This window comes from Amphiura filiformis, chromosome 4 (genome assembly GCF_039555335.1).
Source record: "Amphiura filiformis chromosome 4, Afil_fr2py, whole genome shotgun sequence".
NCBI lineage: Eukaryota > Metazoa > Echinodermata > Ophiuroidea > Amphilepidida > Amphiuridae > Amphiura > Amphiura filiformis.
The window spans coordinates 6,356,757-6,376,679 of record NC_092631.1 but is presented as its reverse complement, the minus strand read 5'-3'; the positions used below and the strand labels follow the sequence as shown (position 1 = coordinate 6,376,679).

General features: G+C 37.5%; 1 protein-coding gene across 1 annotated transcript in view; it reads right to left on the bottom strand.

The window, feature by feature from the left end:
- Positions 1–653: 653 nt before the first annotated feature.
- The window catches only part of LOC140150512 (uncharacterized), a 34,852-nt gene continuing 15,582 nt past the window's right edge, over positions 654–19,923 (bottom strand). Inside the window, exons 2-3 of the mRNA XM_072172543.1 lie at positions 12,764–12,846; positions 654–4,739 (exon numbers count right to left, since the gene is read on the bottom strand). Of these exons, the coding sequence (XP_072028644.1) occupies positions 2,858–4,666 (1,809 nt within the window). The 5' untranslated portion in view covers positions 4,667–4,739; positions 12,764–12,846 and the 3' untranslated portion in view covers positions 654–2,857. The remainder of the gene's footprint in view (positions 4,740–12,763; positions 12,847–19,923) is intronic.

The window sequence follows — 19,923 nt, the reverse complement described above, 5'->3', positions numbered from 1 at the left end:
TTTATTGAAAAAACTGCAATTGTGGCAACAGAACAATATTTATTTTGATTTCATTTCAAGTAGAAATCGTGCTTAAGCCAAAAACGCACCCTACCTACCATTCCTCAAGAATTGGGATGGCACAAAGGTGCAACATAGGTTTTTATTGCAAAGACGAGGACAGACAAGTAGTTACAACACATCTGTCTAACCGTGGGTTTCGCTATTATTTAGAATAAATGCTTTTACTAGTTTCTATAAAACCACAAAATTACTAAAAAAAACTATAAAAAAACTAAAAAACAAAAAAAAACACAAAAAAAACACACCTAAAATTAAAAGTAGAAAGGTAGATTTGAAGAAAGATAAAAGAACATGTCAAAAGTTAAAATTAAACGAGAATGAAAAACGGAACCGGTGCCCGGACCATGCTCTCTTCAGCATGTCTTCAGTTTCAAAGTCTGACGCTCTATCAATTGAGCTATACGATCCTGATATACGAAACAGTCGTTATTATGTCAATACAATTGATTGGTGTTACAACATACTTAGATGGAATGCATAGCCACCCAGTGCCAGTATATATTTGTTCAAACTCCAAATACAACAAGCAACCAATTTTATTGAGGGCGTTTCTTAGGTATATCCTTGTAGACGGGGTTTTACGGTATATAGGCCTATGAACATGATAAAGCGTTATACTGTTGATCAAGCGAAGTTGTACAAAACTCAACTTTCAAACATTAATATTTTGTTCGTCACACTTCAAACCCACTTGGAGTTCCGCCATTAAAACTTGCAACTTTTAAAATTAAAACAAAGTTAAAAAGTGTCACATGACTCTTGTTTATATATAAACATATATTAAAAACATGACAAACACGTTGGTAGAGACGTTCCTACGGAGGGGACTGTCCCTGCCTCTGTGGCCTCGCAGGGATGATAGTGGCCTGAAGTGGCTTTGCAGGAAAAAAAAACTAAAAAAGGCAAAAGGTACGCGGATTTGGGCTCTAAAGCCTCAAAATGGGCTGAAATTAAATAAACGTGCGGAAATTTGGAGTTACAATTAAGTAGGAAACCAGGCAAGTGCCTGAAAACTGGCATCACTGTCCTCGGTCGGTACGCCCCTATACGCAGAAAGTTACCAGGTTTTTAACTTGCGCTATAAGCAAGCATGAAATTATACATGTAGGCTTATATGTATAGTCTATACAGGTATTGTCAATCTTCCAGAAGGCTTCGTCACGGTTTGTTTACGAAGGTGCCACAACACTAGGGACCACAATGGCCTCATCCCAAAGCATATTTTAATAACCTCAATTAAACACTCATAGAGCAAAATTTGTTGCAGAGTATGAGTTTTTGTACTCAAATTTTCAAAGGTCATTCAATGAATGTACAAAATGTATTGAGGTTAAAGAACTGAGCCCCGCGATAGATGAGCATGTTGTGGATCCTAGTGCAAGCTGTATGGGCCGGGAAGTCCATTTTGACCTGTCCAATCGGCACACAACGGTAGCACCAAATCAATGTACATTTAACATAGCGCACGCGCTGCTAACGAAATTCGTAATTCGTATCATATCAATTACTTACTCCATCACTAAATTGCAATGTCCAGTTTCGATTTCGCCATTTTGGAAATTTGGACGTCACACTTTTAATGCCAGGTACAAGTTAATCTACATTTTAACGTTGTTGATGCAGTTCCTCTCCTACAAGTTGTCCTTTGCGTAGTTCTGCAAAATATATGTATAGTTCGGAAGAGACAAACAACCCATCTGTACCAGTTGGGCCTATAGCCTATAGGAAGACATGCAACGAACGAGCTTCCAAAACAGCAGATAGTGCCGAAATCCGGCGTCATAAATCAAGACTGAACATTATTATACATGTTGGGTCCTGGCTACTCTTGCCCCGTAGGCCTTTCGTTGGCTTTTAAACGAGTGATAAAACCGCGACGTTGGGTCTGACGTTAACGTGATGATTGAAATTTCTGAACGCAAAGGTAAAATAGCGTGAGTACAAACCGTCTCAAAAGTTAGGTCTAAGTAATTTGACATTTTCCTTCCAGAAGGCACTATGTCAACAATGCCTAGAAAAGTTGCTTATTGCCTTGTAAAAGTACCGTAACTTTTCACCATTTTCTGCAATTCCTTGTCTCTGATGAAGGCACCAGATGAATCAACCTTCCTTTAACGCGCTACTAACCAATCACGGGCACCGGGGAGTTGATCGTCACAGGCAAACTAGTCTTCTTCAGTCTCCGATTATGGTAGTCTGTTCTAGCTTCCCGCACATACCAGCATTTATTTACGTTACAGCTAGCTAGGTAGCTCGGGGTGGAGAAAGGCAGTCTCGAGGTAAATAGGACCTTGTCTAAGTCCACAACACGACGGCACTGTCGGGATTCAAACCTACAACCTTGCGCTCATGAGTCGCGCCGGTGCGCCACTGTTTTCTCCTGATCATGCTGATGGCAATATGGCACACAATGATTATTGTTTGTAAAAAGGCTATATATGCCAGTAAGTTTTTAGCTCAGCGGTTTCTTATTAAGGGCAGCCCTTTTCGAAACACTCGTTGGAAGTTTCGGCCCATTGTATGTAAAAAGGCTATGCCAGTAAGTTTTCAGCTCAGCGGTTTCTTATTAAGGGCAGCCCTTTTCCAAACACTCGTTGGAAGTTTTGGCCCACGTCGTCGATACATTTATCATTTCAGCTCCTCGTCGTCGACCAATTTTTACGACGCGTCGCTGGTGGACAAATGCTAAACACAAGAGGTTTGAATGCACTAGACCGGATCCCAACAGCAGCAAAAATTAAACTAGGCAAACTGATTTTAAGACTTACACGATCTCAACACCGTCCTTTGCAAGTCATGTTATGACACTTTGCATTGGCAAAGGCAGATACCCCGTATTTGTGCCAACAGGGCTAGGCGAGAACACGTGTTGCTGACTTGGGGGCGGTGGCGGTGCATATTGTGGCGGTGAATTACGCCGAGGATTTCGGTCTGATGAATTCACAGGTTGCCCAAAACTTGTACATGTTCCGTCGTCATCAAACTCTAGTTCAAGTTCGGGGATGCCTGGTTCACTTATTGAAAACTTTGGTTTGATTGGCGAGTTCGCGTCGGGAGTAGCTATGGTGATATCTGGCGATGTCGTGACGCTACCAGTACTTGCTTGCTTAACTAATGGAGCGTGAGGATGGGCAGGGCGATTACCGAACCCGTTTCTATGCAGTCCTGGGTTCAAGCCTCTTGCGTCTGGCGGGATAGTGTAGCTCTCATAAGCACCGCTGTCGTCTGACATCAGTTGCGTCTCCGACGTGATTCTTCGTCTGTCACTATGAGTATAATGTCTGTGATTATCATGCGGTGATGTTTGCACTATACTGTACTGAATGGGATCCTCCGCTTCTTGTTGCTGATGGTCTCTGCGTTTTTTAATCAACAGAAAACCACCAACAAATGCAACTAGAGCAAGAAACACAACACACGCCACTATAACAATTTTCCACGTGCCGCCATTATTTTTGCTGCTACCACCAACACCTAATGCCTGCCGACTTTGGGAAGTCGACAGCGGACTAGTCAATCCAATTACGCTATGGCACAGGTTGCGATCTATGTCCATCAATCGCATGCCTCGAAATTCGGCAGGCGACGCACAAGTAGACAATTCATCTTCCGATGCGTTCTCTTTAAGCCATACTCTTAAAGGTTCCATCTTACAATCACAATGTAATGGATTCCCTGACAACGCTAAAGTTGACAACGTGGTTGCTTTCTCCAGCCATTCGTGTAAATTCCTTATGGTTGTGATATTATTATTGACAAGACTCACTTTTTCTAGAGCTAAACCGCGGAACAGAAATGCGTCGATCGAAGTCAGGTTGTTGTTATCTAGCAAAATAATTTTCAAATTGGTTAAACTTTTAAACGTTGCTAATTCGATTGTAGATATGCTGTTTTTCTTCAGACTCAAGCGTTCCAATTGCCTTAAACCTGTGAACGCTTCTTCCGATATCTTACCAAGATCATTACTGTCTATATTTAATGTCCCCAAAGAGTCCAAGTTCATAAATATACCTGGTGGCAGGACCGATAGATCGTTATCATTTAACTGTAATATTTGAAGGGAAGATAATCCGTTGAACGCGCCAGGCTCAAGGTCTGCGATAGCGTTGACGTCTAACGGCAGCACTTCCAAAGAATGAAGATATTGAAATGCATTGGCGGATATGGTCCTAATATTGTTATTATCCAGTTGCAGTTGCTTAAGACCAGTAGCATTGCCACACATATTAGAAGATATTTCGTTGATACTATTATGTCCTATGTACAAGTACTGCAGAGACGCGTATTCAATGAGGTCATTTGAGTGGACCTCAAGAATTCTATTGTTTTTTAGATCAAGCGTCTTTGCTTGTCTGCATAATCCTGCAATTTGAGGGATTTGAGTGAGATCTAGACCCGTACAATCTGCATTACTGTAGTCTTGTTGATAACTGCAGAGGGTACTGCAGGCGTTTGGGTCTGCATCACCGTCCGTTGATCCGACTGGGTATATATTGGCAAAACAAAGAACGAGAACGATTGATGTGTTGACATGGTTGAAGAGACGCACTCGGCAGGGTTGTGGAAAGCGTTTGATCATGTTGATCAGGATGTTGAGAGTCATTTTAATTGACTTCGTGTGCGTAACTTCGGAAGATTTGCTTGGTGTGCTGATTATACAGCCATGTGTGATACACCTGCAAAGTGAAAACAATATATGGTCAGTCCTGAAGCGTTCTGAAGGCCTACACATGTATTTTAGTCCTATATTCTGAGTATCGTTTTTTCATAATTATTTCTGTACTTGCAAACATCCGACTTCAATCATCTGTTTTAAGTGATAACTATCTACTGGATCCTGTCTCCCAAAAAGCTGCTTTCAATTTGTTTTAATCCTCTTTATTATTGATACCGGTAATTGTGCGTACAACATCCCATAAAATGTGTCACGGAACTTTTAAAAAGCACTTAGTGTTTCCTGTTTTCATTGAGTTGAAAATGATACAGAGAGTTTTTATTTTTACATTGGCCTATACTTCAAGAACCAGACTCGAGGCACTGAATGCAATATACTAGTTCATAATTAGCTAATTTGCATATTTACCCAGGGCCGGATTTACCATTCGGCCAGATGGGCCCGGGCCCAGGGCTCCCGAAATTTGGGGGCCCCAAATTGTCATGTGCATGTTCCTTTTTAGCCCGAAACACCATGTTTTGGACCAAAATATGGTAAAATTGCACAATTTCATACAGAATTCATCGTATTTGGGGCTAAAATGATCTGAAATTGAAATTTTTCACGCGCTTCTCGCACAAATGACCTATACCGTGTGTCGAAAGTCCGTTCCGCCTATATTCCGACTTCCCCTGGAGCATAACCTCAATATGGAAGTACCCCCTCTGTTTATTTGCCTTTGGGCTATTAGCTGCAATGAACCTTAAGGCTCATTGCAGCGAAAAAATATGTCGGCCGTTGTTCTAGAATTTTAGAGCTAATTTTGTATGTTATGGCAGATTTAAAGGTGTGCAAACCTTGATTTTCAATGGAAAAACAACAATAATAGTCAGGGAGTGAAGGCAGTTTAGGTAGAATTAATTCCTCAATCGACGATTTTTGTATCAATGGATGCAGAGTATATTGTAGTATTGTATAACAAAAATCGACTAAAATCTACTTTGGGCAAATTTTTTATAACCCTTGAAAGTTGCACTTATTCTAACTTTGGGCAAGTTTAATTCCGAAGACGTAAATCAAAATACAATTGCGAAGCGTGGTCGCACGCGGCTATCGCGACGGCATTACGCGCTGACACATGAGCGACAAATTTTGCGTATAGTGCGCATATACCGTTTACCGCGCTGACTCACATTTTATTTATTATCCTTCCGCTGACACACGGTTCGCAGCATTGATTGCATATATTTTGCCATTCATTGACGGCGGACTGTTTACGTTTGTTTTGCCAATAGATTAGCTTAGATTTGCGGATTATTAATTGGGAATTTTAGCATAATAGCTTAAAAGATATTTCGAAGGTGTCGTATTTAGTATTAGTCTAAATAATATTATATTATGCACCTATACGCTGCCTGCTATTATAGCCCACTAGGTCTAATATTTAAAAAAAAACACCAAAAAACATGTCTCTCGTCCTCGGCTCTAGTCCGGGTCTTTAAAACAAAAACAAAAAGGAAGAGTTGCTTTTTTTATTTCTTATAAATGATCGCAAAATTGGTGCAAATACAAATAAACTTAGGGCTGTTTTAGCGTATAGGCCTACAATGTCTGAAAAAAGACAAGGGCTTAGTTATTTTGTTGTTCTGTCTGGGAGGGTAGGGCCCCTCTAATTAGGCTGATCACAAAACCTTCCATGATGTTTGGTTCTTTTAAGTGGATCGTAGGCCTATCAGGGTAGCGTGTATAGTACGGTACCCCGGTAGCCCGTATCCCGATTGACCACTTTTTCCCTCGTAAAGCATGAACTGCCAAGATGGTTAAAGTCTAGAAGAAGTAGAGTAGAAACTGGATTTGTCAATCATAAAAATCTAATCGTTTTTACTTCAATCCTACTACAAATCTGTCCTTGTAGGCCTACAAATAAATCTATTAAGGGGGTACTACACCCCTGCCCAATTTTGTGCCTATTTTTGCATTTTTCTCAAAAATAATAGCGCATTGGTGACAAGTAACATATGTATATTATAGGGGCAAGGACTACAACTACTGCACTTGAAATTTTATTTCAGCACAGACAACAGTTGTGGAGTTACAGTCAAAAATGAGGGAAAACCAATATTTGATCAATAAATCAATAACTACTTGCCTTGAGTTGCTGAATTTTCAGTACAGTAGTTGTAGTCCCGGCCTCTATAATATACATATCTTACTTACCACTAATGCGCTATAATTTTTGAGAAAAATGCAAAAATAGGCACAAAATTGGCCAGGGGTGTAGTACCCCCTTAAAGCTATAGGTTAAACCAGAGAAGATGAGAAAAGAGGAGATCGCTCGAACATATAATCCGATTACCCACAGTTAACCTCTATTCACTTTTCTTTGTTTGGGGTACTTAAAACACCACTTGAAACTTCCTTTGTGGTAATCTGTTCATCCGCCACACGCTCGTCTGATTTGGTAGTTCTCTCTAGTGGAGAAAATATTCCACACACGGAAGTACATCGTTAAAGTCCCAATTTTGCAGTTAAATCATGCTTTTTTTGTTAACAAAAAATAATACTAACCAGGGTGACCATGATTTTTAAACGAGTAAAAAAGCATTATATATATCGCAACTCCCATTAAAAAAATCAAAAAATTGTTAAGTTATGGAAAGTCAAGCATAATTAATTTTCCAGTCAAATTAATATAAGGTCAAAGGAAAACAAATTTAAATGATAACTATTTGAATATTTGCGGCAGTTTACGGACACATAAAACCAGTGTAATCAGTAATTCAAACTCGTGTCAGTTTCTCCATATACTCCCGTTTTGTGTCCAAACGTGTCCAAAAATGTTATTTGGATCCAAAATGAGGGTCTTTTTCACAGGGATCTCGGGTCAAACTTAGCAGCCAGTCATGCCAAACAATACAGAAATTATATTTCGCGGTCAACTGACGTAACAAATTGATATCCGGGCATGCGTCGTTTAGAGCTAGACAGTCGTGACTCGCAAAGCCACTTATCGTATTAGTTGATCAATCGGATTAGATCATTGTTTCCATCAATAGGCGGATGCACACATTATTTATTTGATGTGGGCAGCGAGCGACCTCCTCTTTTATCATCTTCTCTGGTTAAACTAAGTTCCGTCAACTTTCGCTTAGAAATAATATTTGAGCAAGCAAGGTTGTTTTAACCGCCATCGATTGTCAGTGACTCAATTTCATGGAGCGATAACATTTCAATCAAATCAATATGATAGGGCCTTAATAGGCTACGTTCACGCAGGGGCGACGCTAGAAGGGGGGTATGGGGTGTGATACCCCCCTCCCAATACACAATTTTTGTCGGCAAAAATGGACTGTGCTGTCAAAACCATGCGATTGTCGGCAAATGTAGTCAAAGCTATGTGTTTGTCGGCAGAGTCATGTAAAAGATTAATGTGTATAATGTGTATACGAAATTGTGCTGTTGTTAACGTAGGCCTATTATTAATGTTATCATGGTTATAGTAGTTACTAATTAAAAAAATGTCGGAAACAAATTGGACCGCTAACACCCCCCCACACACACACTAAAAAAATTGGGTGTACAATTCACATATATTTCCGTCGGCAAAACATGCTGTACACCCCCAATCATATTGGTCTATAGCGACGGCCCTGTGTTCACGTTTAATAACTCTTGCTTACATTTCTTCCCGAAAACAAAATAACATTAAATTACCATAAGGACCTATTAAACTGATTTCGGATAATATTGCCAACAATTATTTTAATCAACAGATCAACATTTAGGCCTATTGTATAATCATAGATTATGGTATAGGCCTAATTAGTATCAAACACACGCGATAGGCCTATCACATGTAGGCTATAAGCGTGTAGTGTGCCAGCAGGTAAATACGTAGGCCTATAGTCATAGATACTATTTGGCCGTCAGTTATATTATACATTAGCAAAATAAAAACACGATAAATCTACTGCATTAGCAAATTGCATATAGGCTTATAGACTAACCGTAGGGCCTAGGCCTAGACCAAACTGTTAGGGACGCACCATTAGATACCAAGGGGGGGGGGCTGGGTAGTTTTTTGAAGAAAAAAAATTTTGTCGCACCATCTGAGCAAAAAAAAAAATTTGCTCCACCTCAGACTAAAAAAAAAAAAATTTGCTCCACATTGGACCAGAAAAAAAAAAAGATTTGATGTCAAGGGTGAAAAAAAATTTGTCACAGTTAGTGAAGAAAAATTAACCTCATATAGCTTTTATATTGCAAAATTTTTCACGCTTCGCGCGAATTTGCTCCTTTTTTTTTTTTTTTTATTTATTTTAGCTCCGAACTGGTACGTATTTTGTGCGCATTTGATTGTGAAAAGTTATTAATATGTGAGCCGGATCTGTGAGTGAAAACACTTGATTCGCTCTACTTCACAGATTTTCACCAAATTCCACCCCAATGTCAAAATTATTATAGAAATCTGTGCCTGCCGGGGCCACATGACTGATTGAGAGCATAGGCGTAGATCCCGGGGGGCCAATATTTGCTAGGGGTGGTCCATACAAGCATCACCAATGTTGACGCATGTATGTGGGTTTCTGACAAAATTAATTTGAAAAACCCCAATTTTTGCGCGCTTCGCGCGCATTTATTGTACATTTATACCATATTTCACCAGTTTAGCTTCAATATGCCAAAATTTTTCGCGCCAACAGACGTTCATTATACTTTAAGAAAGTTTTTACACATAAAAATATTGATGTTTTTTGTGGCACTCGAAATTTAGGTGCTACAAAACGTAAAAATGATCAAAAATATGGACAAAATTTGACAACTCGACAAACAAATTGTTGAAAATTATAGGACTTTACGATTGCAAAAAAAAAAAATTTTTGTCTCTCCGAGGTGTTGAAAAAAAAAATTGCTTCATCCAGGGGCTAAAAAAAAAATTTGCTTCACCGAGGTACTAAAAAAAAAAAATTTGTCACGACCCCAACTACCCAGCCCCCCCTTGATATCTAATGGTGCGTCCCTTAGCAGACTAAATGCTTGTTGGACCAAATGGTTTGTAGACCAAGTGGTTTGTAGACGAAATGGGTTATAATTTATTAGACCAATGGTTTTAGACTTATTAGGTATTAAACTAAACATGCTAAATGGTTATCGAACCAACTGGTTAAAAAACGGAATAAAGGTGCACGGAAAGAATGAAAAAAAGAGGGGATATGAGAGAAAGCCAATCCACGAGATACTTAGGTCTAGATAACTATTAATTTCCGTTGAAGGCTTCTTGTAATGTCTGATATAGGCCTACCGATCTAGTCTGGCCTCTACCATGTAGTTGTAAACCTATAATAACTTTTTTCATAACAAAGTCCTATACTTTTTGACATTCTTGTCGACCGTTCTGATAAGTTTGTATTTATTTAGGCCGTATTAGTGTTAATGGCTATGGGCTTATTTATAGACCTATGTAAGGTCTAAATTGATTAGACGTTTAGTAGGCCTATACTATAATGACGTATAGGCATAGGTTTAATGACTAGGCCTAATCACAATTGGTGAATGACATCAATGTATTTTATACATAAAATGTATTACTTAAATATTTATTTTTTCGTATCCATTCAACAAATGGGGACATTTTGATTCAGGTATGACAAATGGGTAAAAGTTGCAAAAACTTTAAACGTGATTATCTCAAAATGGCCATTTTTGTGATACGCCACTATGTCATCCGAGCGACAAATTATTGCACAAGGTGGCGATCAATTAGACACCGACTTCGTGTGTTGCGTGATGTGACGCTCTGGTTTACGCAGTATGCAACGCCAACACGCTCACTTGTTGCGCGAACGCAAATACAAAACAGTAAGCGTGGACGCGTTAACCATGTTTGCGTAAATGCGGCTTAATAGTCGGAAACGTTCGTGATTTGTGTATTTTTACTGTAAAATAGTGATTTTCAAATGCCTGTAGATATTTTTGCCCAGGGTGGATTTTGGTCGATTTTGGATATGTGATTGAATAATTGAAGCCACGTCTACCAGTACAAAAATTGTCGATTGAGGAATTAATTCCAGCAGACACCCTATCTAGGGCTCTCACTCCCTCACTATAACAGAGGTTTGCAGACTTTCGGAGATTATCGACCATAAAAAGACAACAACTTCAAATAAATTGCTAAGTGACATTTATATTAATCCAAAACAATAACCAGTAACAAATTAATATCAAATTAATTGTGTAAGTTTAATTTCAAGCATGTTAAAATGGTTTTCCTATGGGGGGAGGAACAGACTTATGACACACCGTATAGTAAAATCGTAAGTTGCAATGCTTCTGCCGCCACTGTCGACCTTATAGTATATAGGCCCCTATTACTTAGTCACTTGGTCACTTATTTTTGTGCACATGCCTTAAGTGCACTAACCCCCCCCCCCAAAAAAGGCAAATCCGGCTCTGTATTTGCTACTGTTTTGAAGCACCGAAACACTTTGAAATTTATAGTTGTACATATAACAAAATTCGACGGCGACATCTTATTGCGTAATTGCTGTTTTTTGCTTGTCTTATCAGTGTGCTATTTCTGGTTCGATACATCAGAGATGAAAATAATTTCTTTTTTAAGAGTGAATAATCATTGTGTTTTTATCTCATTTTAATGGTTTTAAATGAGTTCCATTTTCCCATAATCATGATAATGACCATGAGAACGGACGTGATTTCATGCCACACATCCGACCTGAACCAATTCTCAAGTAAAGATTATTATAAATAAATAGCCCAATCATTTTGGCATCATCACTGGACCTACAGTGTAGTGTATTATTTTTAAAAATTACAGTTATCTTTGATCGTGGGATTTCAAGTGAAAGTTTATTTCTTCGGGAAAAAATATCCTTGCTATCTCTTTAAAGGAAATGTTTATAAGGAACATCCAGCTTGAATGACAACGGATAACGTGCACATGAATTCATCGGATTTCGTCCAGTCATATCAATCATTCAAAGATGCCATATACCATAACAAGTGCAAGTGCTAACAATCAAGCAGTTCAAACCAATTGCAAAATGAAAAACAGGTGTCATCTCTTGCAAGAATAACAATGGTCAATATTGCTAGCTACATTAAAACATTCAACTCCTTGAATTCAAAACACTTGAATTAGGATCAATTACGATAAAAAGGTTTAATAATTATTAACAAGACTCTTTCTCAACCGAGCCCGGCTTTCCCTTTTAAAAGGAATTTCTATTTCATTTTATTTTGATCATCTCCTCCATGATTCGTTTGATGGGATTTTGATGTATTGAAGTGCATATTTTTATGCAAATTATGGAAATAAAATGAAAGAAAAACGAATGAATAATCCATATTAGAGAGATTTTGCACAAAAATAATTGTGAATTGCTTCATGAATTGATCAAACACAAATAGTTCCTTTTGATAATAATCCATGCATTTTCATGAAATAGGCTAAGTACTTTTTAGTTGAACATTACGAGTTGGCCCATCTTGATACGAAAACAAAATTTCCGACTTATATTATAAATTAGTTACTAGCTAATCTTTAACGCTTCTTTTGCTTCTATTGATAAAGTAAATAACTTTATACTGATAACCTATTTTTGCATAATTTGTATCATATGTACATGTATTGTTTTATGTTCATAACCAATTTCAAGCTTCATTTAGCCTACATAGCTTTGTACCGATTTTTCATTTTTGACTTCTCCGTTATAAACAATTGTAAAGTTTCTATAGCTAGCTCTTTCATTCAAAACACCAAGACGTTAACAGTATCTGTGTGAAAATATGACAAATTGTCTTTATCCACTGCGTTGTCTTTTTTAAAGACATTTCTTGTTTTTTAGCATGTTTAGTGTCACTGGAAAGCTATAATAGAAAATTTTGAACAACGTGCCTTATTCAATGTTTCTATTTTTAATAGTAGGCCTTATACTGATACCCATGAATTGTCAAGTAGAATGGCCATTCAAAACTAGAGCCAATTATGTCGATATTATGTAAATTACTTTTTAAGCAAAATATTACCTGTGTCAAATTGCTCTCAATTTGTGATCTTAAATGTTGTCAAATGCCTCCACACATGTTCACATGTAGCCATGTACGCCCATCTTTAAATAAAAGCAAATAGTACGGTATAAATAAAATTTAAATACAATAACCATGTGAAGTCATTCATGGAACAAACAATATTTGACACGTACAACGATGTACAGGGTGTCCCAGAAAAAATTACCGGGCAAATAAATTTGGACGTAAGTCGAAAAATAGACATCAGAATTCAAAAATCTAAACATCAGCGTGTAGCCCATTTTATTCTGCATCTTATACGCCAATTTGACTGGAATCGGTTGACTGATGGCGAAGAAATGAGCGATTACATAACGCATGTATCAATTCACTTCATTCCAAGTTTGAAAGAAAGATCATTCAACACAATGCGTGCGCACTAGTGGTTAAACTATCAATGGGCTTCATATTTTGTTCTATGAAATCCTTTTCGTTCTTTTTAAACAACCTGTTTCTTGCAAAACATTTAATTAGGTTTTGTTCAAATTTGAAAACCTGCACGGTTTTGAAAATGAAAGCTTGCATGTAAGATGATGCTCAGTATTTGTAAATATCTTTTTTCGTTAATGTTGATATAAATGTTGCATAAAGAATTACTACATAAAGAATTCCAGCTGGCTTAAAAATTTCTCACACACATTGGGCTATTCCAGATAAAACATGCACCCCCCCTATAGAGGGCAAAATTGTTTTTTTCTCAAATGTCTGGAATTCCAAAGCATACTTGAGGAAAAAACCTGGATTTCCGGCCCTGTTTAGTGCATGTAAAATCTGGAAATCCATGGAGGGTATAGAGGGTTTTTAAAAATTGTCAAAAAAAAGTTGGAATTTTCAATTGACTTACCAAAAAAATCTGAATTCCATCGCCCTCTATAGAGGATTTCTAAAAATACTCAAATAAAAAGTTGGAATTTTTCAATTGACTAGCAAAAAAGTCTGGAATTCCATGGAGGGGTATAGAGGGTTTTTAAAAATTATCAAAAAAAAAGTTGGAATTTTCAATTGACTTAACAAAAAAATCTGGAATTCCATCGCCCTCTATAGAGGGTATCTAAAATTACACAAATAAGTTGGAATTTTTCAATTGACTACCAAAAACTCTGGAATTCCATGTTAGGGTTTTTAGAGTTGTGTTAGGCTTGTATAGGTGTTTATTGTTCTAAAGGTTTCATTATATTTGCTTTATCTGCATTTATTCCAAGTCATCTATGATGTTTTACATGTACAATATAGGTGTTTGGCAGTAACATACGCAGGTTTTCAAAGTCTGGTTCAGGGTCTCGATTCTCTGACTGTTTTAAAATTTAATAACTAATTCCCCAGTTTCCCCGATTGGGTGCATTATTTCCCCGAACTTTTTGACAAAAAAAGGGGGGAAGGGCACATCCCCCTGTCCCCTTTGCGCATGTCACTGGTGTTGGTATCCTAGGTAACCACTAAAATTAAGCATCTCTTTTGTGAAGGGTTGCTGTTCTCCTTACGGGTTTTCAATAACAATATGTGGTATGTAGGCCTACTAGTTTCTATATTAGGCCTAAGAAATGTTTGATTGGCGTAACATAATTTTAACATTCTTGTTAAATCGGGTCTTTAGGTCCATGAACTGAACCACACAAAGGGACGCATACTCTGTCGGCAGCACACATTTCGAACTATAAAAGGATTGTATTGTGAAACTCAGTTTCTTGCTTCAGCTCTTTCTAAAAATTCATTAGGGCAAAATTCTTTCTTTATGTCCTTAATTATTCTTTATTTAATCCTGTTCTTTCTTTCTTGAGGCCTAGATCTTTTTCCCTACTTTACAACTCGAATATTGTTGTATTGTCAATGGATATACCGTAGAACGTTCGCCTAATGGCGCTATGGGCCCCTTTGATATAACTGGTATTTTAGACACAAACTTAAAGTGCCCTCCTACAAAAATCCCACCAGCAAATAAGGGCATGCGCATACCCGTAATTCTTGTTGTGATTTTAGAGGAGGGAGCTCTCTTTGTACATGAAATTTACCCCAAGGCAAAGGAGCCCATGTGCGCGAACGTTTACGGTACATAAGAATTCAAACTTTCTTACTTTGGTTTGAGCTGAGACTAAAATACCTAAAGCCTCAAATGTTGTTTTTATATTAAATACATACCTGTATTTGAATGAAATAGATATATTTATAATAGGCTACATGATAAATACATGAAGCCACAGCAAGTAGAACGAGTGCGACCTTGTCGCGCCTATGGTGCCTAATTGCTGCAGTACCTTGTACTACCATGACTACGTAGGTGCTCCTTTGTTAAGGGAATCCCCTGATTGGGGAGTGGACATTAAAGAGCTCATATCTAAATTCGTTGGGGTCTTGGGGACTGTTACTTTTTAAAGTTTCAACGTCCGTATACATACGACATGTATGAATAAAATACGACATGAATAAAGTAATAATAAAGTGCACACACATCTTCCAAATCTAGGTATATCCTTTATTGTTACCAAAAATAAATACATGTTGCATGGATCGAATGGTGCAATTAATAATACCTTGTCTGTGTCATGTGCTCATTTCTTCGATAAAACAAAACAAATAACCACTCGTATCATACTGATATCTGAGTGAGGGATTATTATTTGAAAGGAAAATAAGTTCACGACTGCACTTTCAGACCACAAATTGACCCCACTAAACCTAGTAAAAATCAAAATGCAAGTTTAAGAACTTGGAAGTTTTGGATTGGGAAACTTGCATGTTTTTACTGCACTTGACTCACAAATGCTAGTGTTTCGAACGCAATGCAACTTATTTTCTAAAATTGGCAAGTTTCTTGAGTTTTCTGGAGTAAACACGACCAAGCTGAGTTGTCCACACTTGCGTTTTACTTGACTTTGTTTATGTAAATATAGGTCTTTGGCAGTAACGTACGCAGGTTTTCAAAGTCTGGTTCAGGGGTCTCGATTCTCTGACTGTTTTAAAATTTAATAACTAATTCCCCAGTTTCCCCCGATTGGGTGCATTATTTCCCCGAACTTTTGACAAAAAGGGGAAGGGCACATCCCCTGTCCCTTTGCGCATGTCACTGGTGTTGGTATCCTAGGTAACCACTAAAATTAAGCATCTCTTTTGTGAAGGGTTGCTGTTCTCCTTACGGGTTTTCAATAACAATATGTGGTATGTAGGCCTACTAGTTTCTATATTAGGCCTAAAAAATGTTTGATTAGGTAACATAATTTTAACATTCTTGTTAAATCGGGTCTTTAGGTCCATGAACTGAACCACACAAAGGGACGCATACTCTTGTCGGCAGCACACATTTCGAACTATAAAAGGATTGTATTGTGAAACTCAGTTTCTTGCTTCAGCTCTTTCTAAAAATTCATTAGGGCAAAATTCTTTCTTTATGTCCTTAATTATTCTTTATTTATTCCTGTTCTTTCTTTCTTGAGGCCTAGATCTTTTTTCCCTACTTTACAACTCGAATATTGTTGTATTGTCAATGGATATACCGTAGAAAGTTCGCCTAATGGCGCTATGGGCCCCTTTGATATAACTGGTATTTTAGACACAAACTTAAAGTGCCCTCCTACAAAAATCCCACCAGCAAATAAGGGCATGCGCATACCCTCAATTCTTGTTGTGATTTTAGAGGAGGTAGCTCTCTCTTTGTACATGAAATTTACCCCAAGGCAAAGGAGCCCATGTGCGCGAACGTTTACGGTACATAAGAATTCAAACTTTCTTACTTTGGTTTGAGCTGAGACTAAAATACCTAAAGCCTCAAATGTTGTTTTTATATTAAATACATACCTATATTTGAATGAAATAGATATATTTATAATAGGCTACATGATAAATACATGAAGCCACAGCAAGTAGAACGAGTGCGACCTTGTCGCGCCTATGGTGCCTAATTGCTGCAGTACCTTGTACTACGTAGGTGCTCCTTTGTTAAAAGGAATTCCCTGATTGGGGAGTGGACATTAAAGAGCTCATATCTAAATTCGTTGGGGTCTTGGGGACTGTTACTTTTTAAAGTTTCAACGTCCGTATACATACGACATGTATGAATAAAATACGACATGAATAAAGTAATAATAAAGTGCACACACATCTTCCAAATCTAGGTATATCCTTTATTGTTACCAAAAATAAATACATGTTGCATGGATCGAATGGTGCAATTAATAATACCTTGTCTGTATCATGTGCTCATTTCTTCGATAAAACAAAACAAATAACCACTCGTATCATACTGATGTCTGAGTGAGGGATTATTATTTGAAAGGAAAATAAGTTCACGACTGCACTTTCAGACCACAAATTGACCCCACTAAACCTAGTAAAAATCAAAATGCAAGTTTAAGAACTTGCAAGTTTTGGATTGGGAAACTTGCATGTTTTTACTGCACTTGACTCACAAATGCTAGTGTTTCGAACGCAATGCAACTTCTTTTCTAAAATTGGCAAGTTTCTTGAGTTTTCTGGAGTAAACACGACCAAGCTGAGTTGTCCACACTTGCGTTTTACTTGACTTTGTTTATGTAAATATATTCAAGGTTTTTATAATTGACACCTGTCTATTTCTTTCCTTGCCCTGTTACATGTATAGCTATAAGATGAGCTCAAAGTGTATATTTCTACATTTTGAGCTCAAAATATTTAATCAATGATAATAGGGATATCATATGTCTATACTATTGTGTGTGGGGGTGTGGGCTGTGGGAGTGAGTGTGATGCTGTTTTAAACAAATAGGCATATAAAAACAAAATCTTCGCACAAGCTAGAATGAAGAGTGAAGACCCAAGTCGGGCTGGGGATCACCATTTTGCAGGGGATGAACCTATAGACCCACACCACTCTTCGTCATACATAAATTCTTCCAGGCGCATTTCATAATATGAAATTTAAAATTTTTAAATTTTCATGGATCGTATCGGCATATTACCAGCGCCTTTACCATGTTTACCGCTCGGCCAACTGAACTGACTTGTTGCGTTGGAGCCATCTTGAAAATTTGAACATATAAATAATCACAACTTCAATTACTTCATTACTTCAACATACCACGTGACAAGCAAAGACAGAAAACGTACCATATTTTGGAATTTTATCTGCTTAAAAACATTAATGTGTAGCGCTACCATTATTAATATTGTTGAATTCTCAGGCGCATACAAACAATACGAGGGGCCTATGATATAGCTTTGCTCCAAAGCCAACCTATTTTCCATCCAATTGAAAGAAAAAATGAAAAAACCATGCCATATGCCCTCTGACACTATAGTAAAGACCGGCTGGCGCGTCGGTCACTGGATTTTCGCGGTTGGTGTGTGGGGTAGACCAATATCTCAGGTAGACAGTGATCTATAAGTGGTCCTACTTGACTTGTTGGTGACTTGCCTATAGTGAAGCTTGCCTTCGGCAAGCTCTGTACAAATACATGTACTGCTGGGTGATGCATGGGAGTGGTATTAATTTTTTACAGAATGGATTGGCCTATATACATTTTCTTTACTAATACTAGTCACTTGCTTGGGTTTATTTTACTTGGGGATCTCTGGATCTTCTAAGGTACTGCGAGGGCTCTGATCAAGAGCTACCTATGATACATACACAATTGATTTCGTGCATGCACATGCTCTGCAAGGTAGGGAGCCTAGTCAGCCTACCATTTTTCTTGTAAGACTGGATTCGTAGTCCACGTAGGTCCCCAAAGTTAAATTCCCATAAAGACGAAACAGTAATCTTTAGTAGGAACCTTGGTAAAATTTACATAAAATTTCCGCCATCAATTCAGTGTTAATTTTATTATTCAGAAAATATTTTGGCGTATATAAAATTGAAATAAAATTCTCTGCTTCCTAAACCACTGAAGCATGATTGGGTATCACGAATCGTTACATATGATGTACAGTTAATATTCAAATATTCTTGTACACATATGATGCTTCAGTTTTTACACAAACAAGAATTTGCACTTATTCGACAATAAATAAGTGATATGAGGCTTAATAATGATACATGTGTCTTGACTCTGAAAAACAATATTTTTTAAATTTTTTAAGTTTTTTTTTTTTTTTTTAGTTTTTTAAGCCACCTCGGAAGCCACCTACAGGATCTCATTTTGCATTTAGGGTTTTTATTGCGTTGCAAAGTAGCAAAACTTTCTTTATATATGGCCAATTCGTGCCTGGAAAAGGCTATCCTCTCTTACAACCTATCAACAGGTCTCATTTCTATAATGAGGTGTCACCGGGTTTCATGAGATAATAATACCAAATTTAAACACCATGAAATTCAATACATCACGACCAAGCTCACATTGGGCGCCCCATTCCTTTTTTAAAGGAATTTTTATTAAGCCACCTACAGGAAACAAATTTGGCTATAAACTACGAAGAGTCTAATAAATAAATAAAATAAATAAAATAAAATGAAAATTGTACATATGTATGCAAGATGCCTTATCACTGAAGTAAACAATTTACCCAGCCATTTGCTCTTGCTATAGCTTTTGTCAGGGTCAGGATATTTGTCTCATAGTCCTGCTTTTATGAACACCAATATTATACAGGTTTATATGCCTACACATGGGTTATTACAAGAGTCAATAAACATTTGACCAATTAACTATAGATAATGGACTTAGTTTTATGCAATGTAGTTATATTGAACTTTTTCTGAAGTCGCCTGCTGCATAGTTTTCTATACAGATGATATGTTTACTTTGTGATTAGGCCTGACCATGACCTGCTAGTTTGATTAACCAATCAGTTATGTGTATTATCAGCATGTGATGGCTATAAGCCAATTGCAAACATATTTATTAAAAAAAAAGGATAACAAATTCCTACACTGAGCAGACTCTTTGCTGGGTTTAAGGGCTAAATAGTAAGTTGTCATGTTGGGCAAGATTAGATAAAAGGCATACAAACTAGGGTATGATATATTAGGAATTATTTCCTAGCCTCTTAACCACAGGGTTGGGCTATATAGCTATTCAAGACACAGGATATGTAAGAGATAAACTGTGCATATGAGATGTGGGGGCAATGGCATCATTTCACTGACGTGAAAAAATATTTCATTGAAAACCCTCCACTCAGCTATTTTAAATAGGTAATCAGGCTTCCTC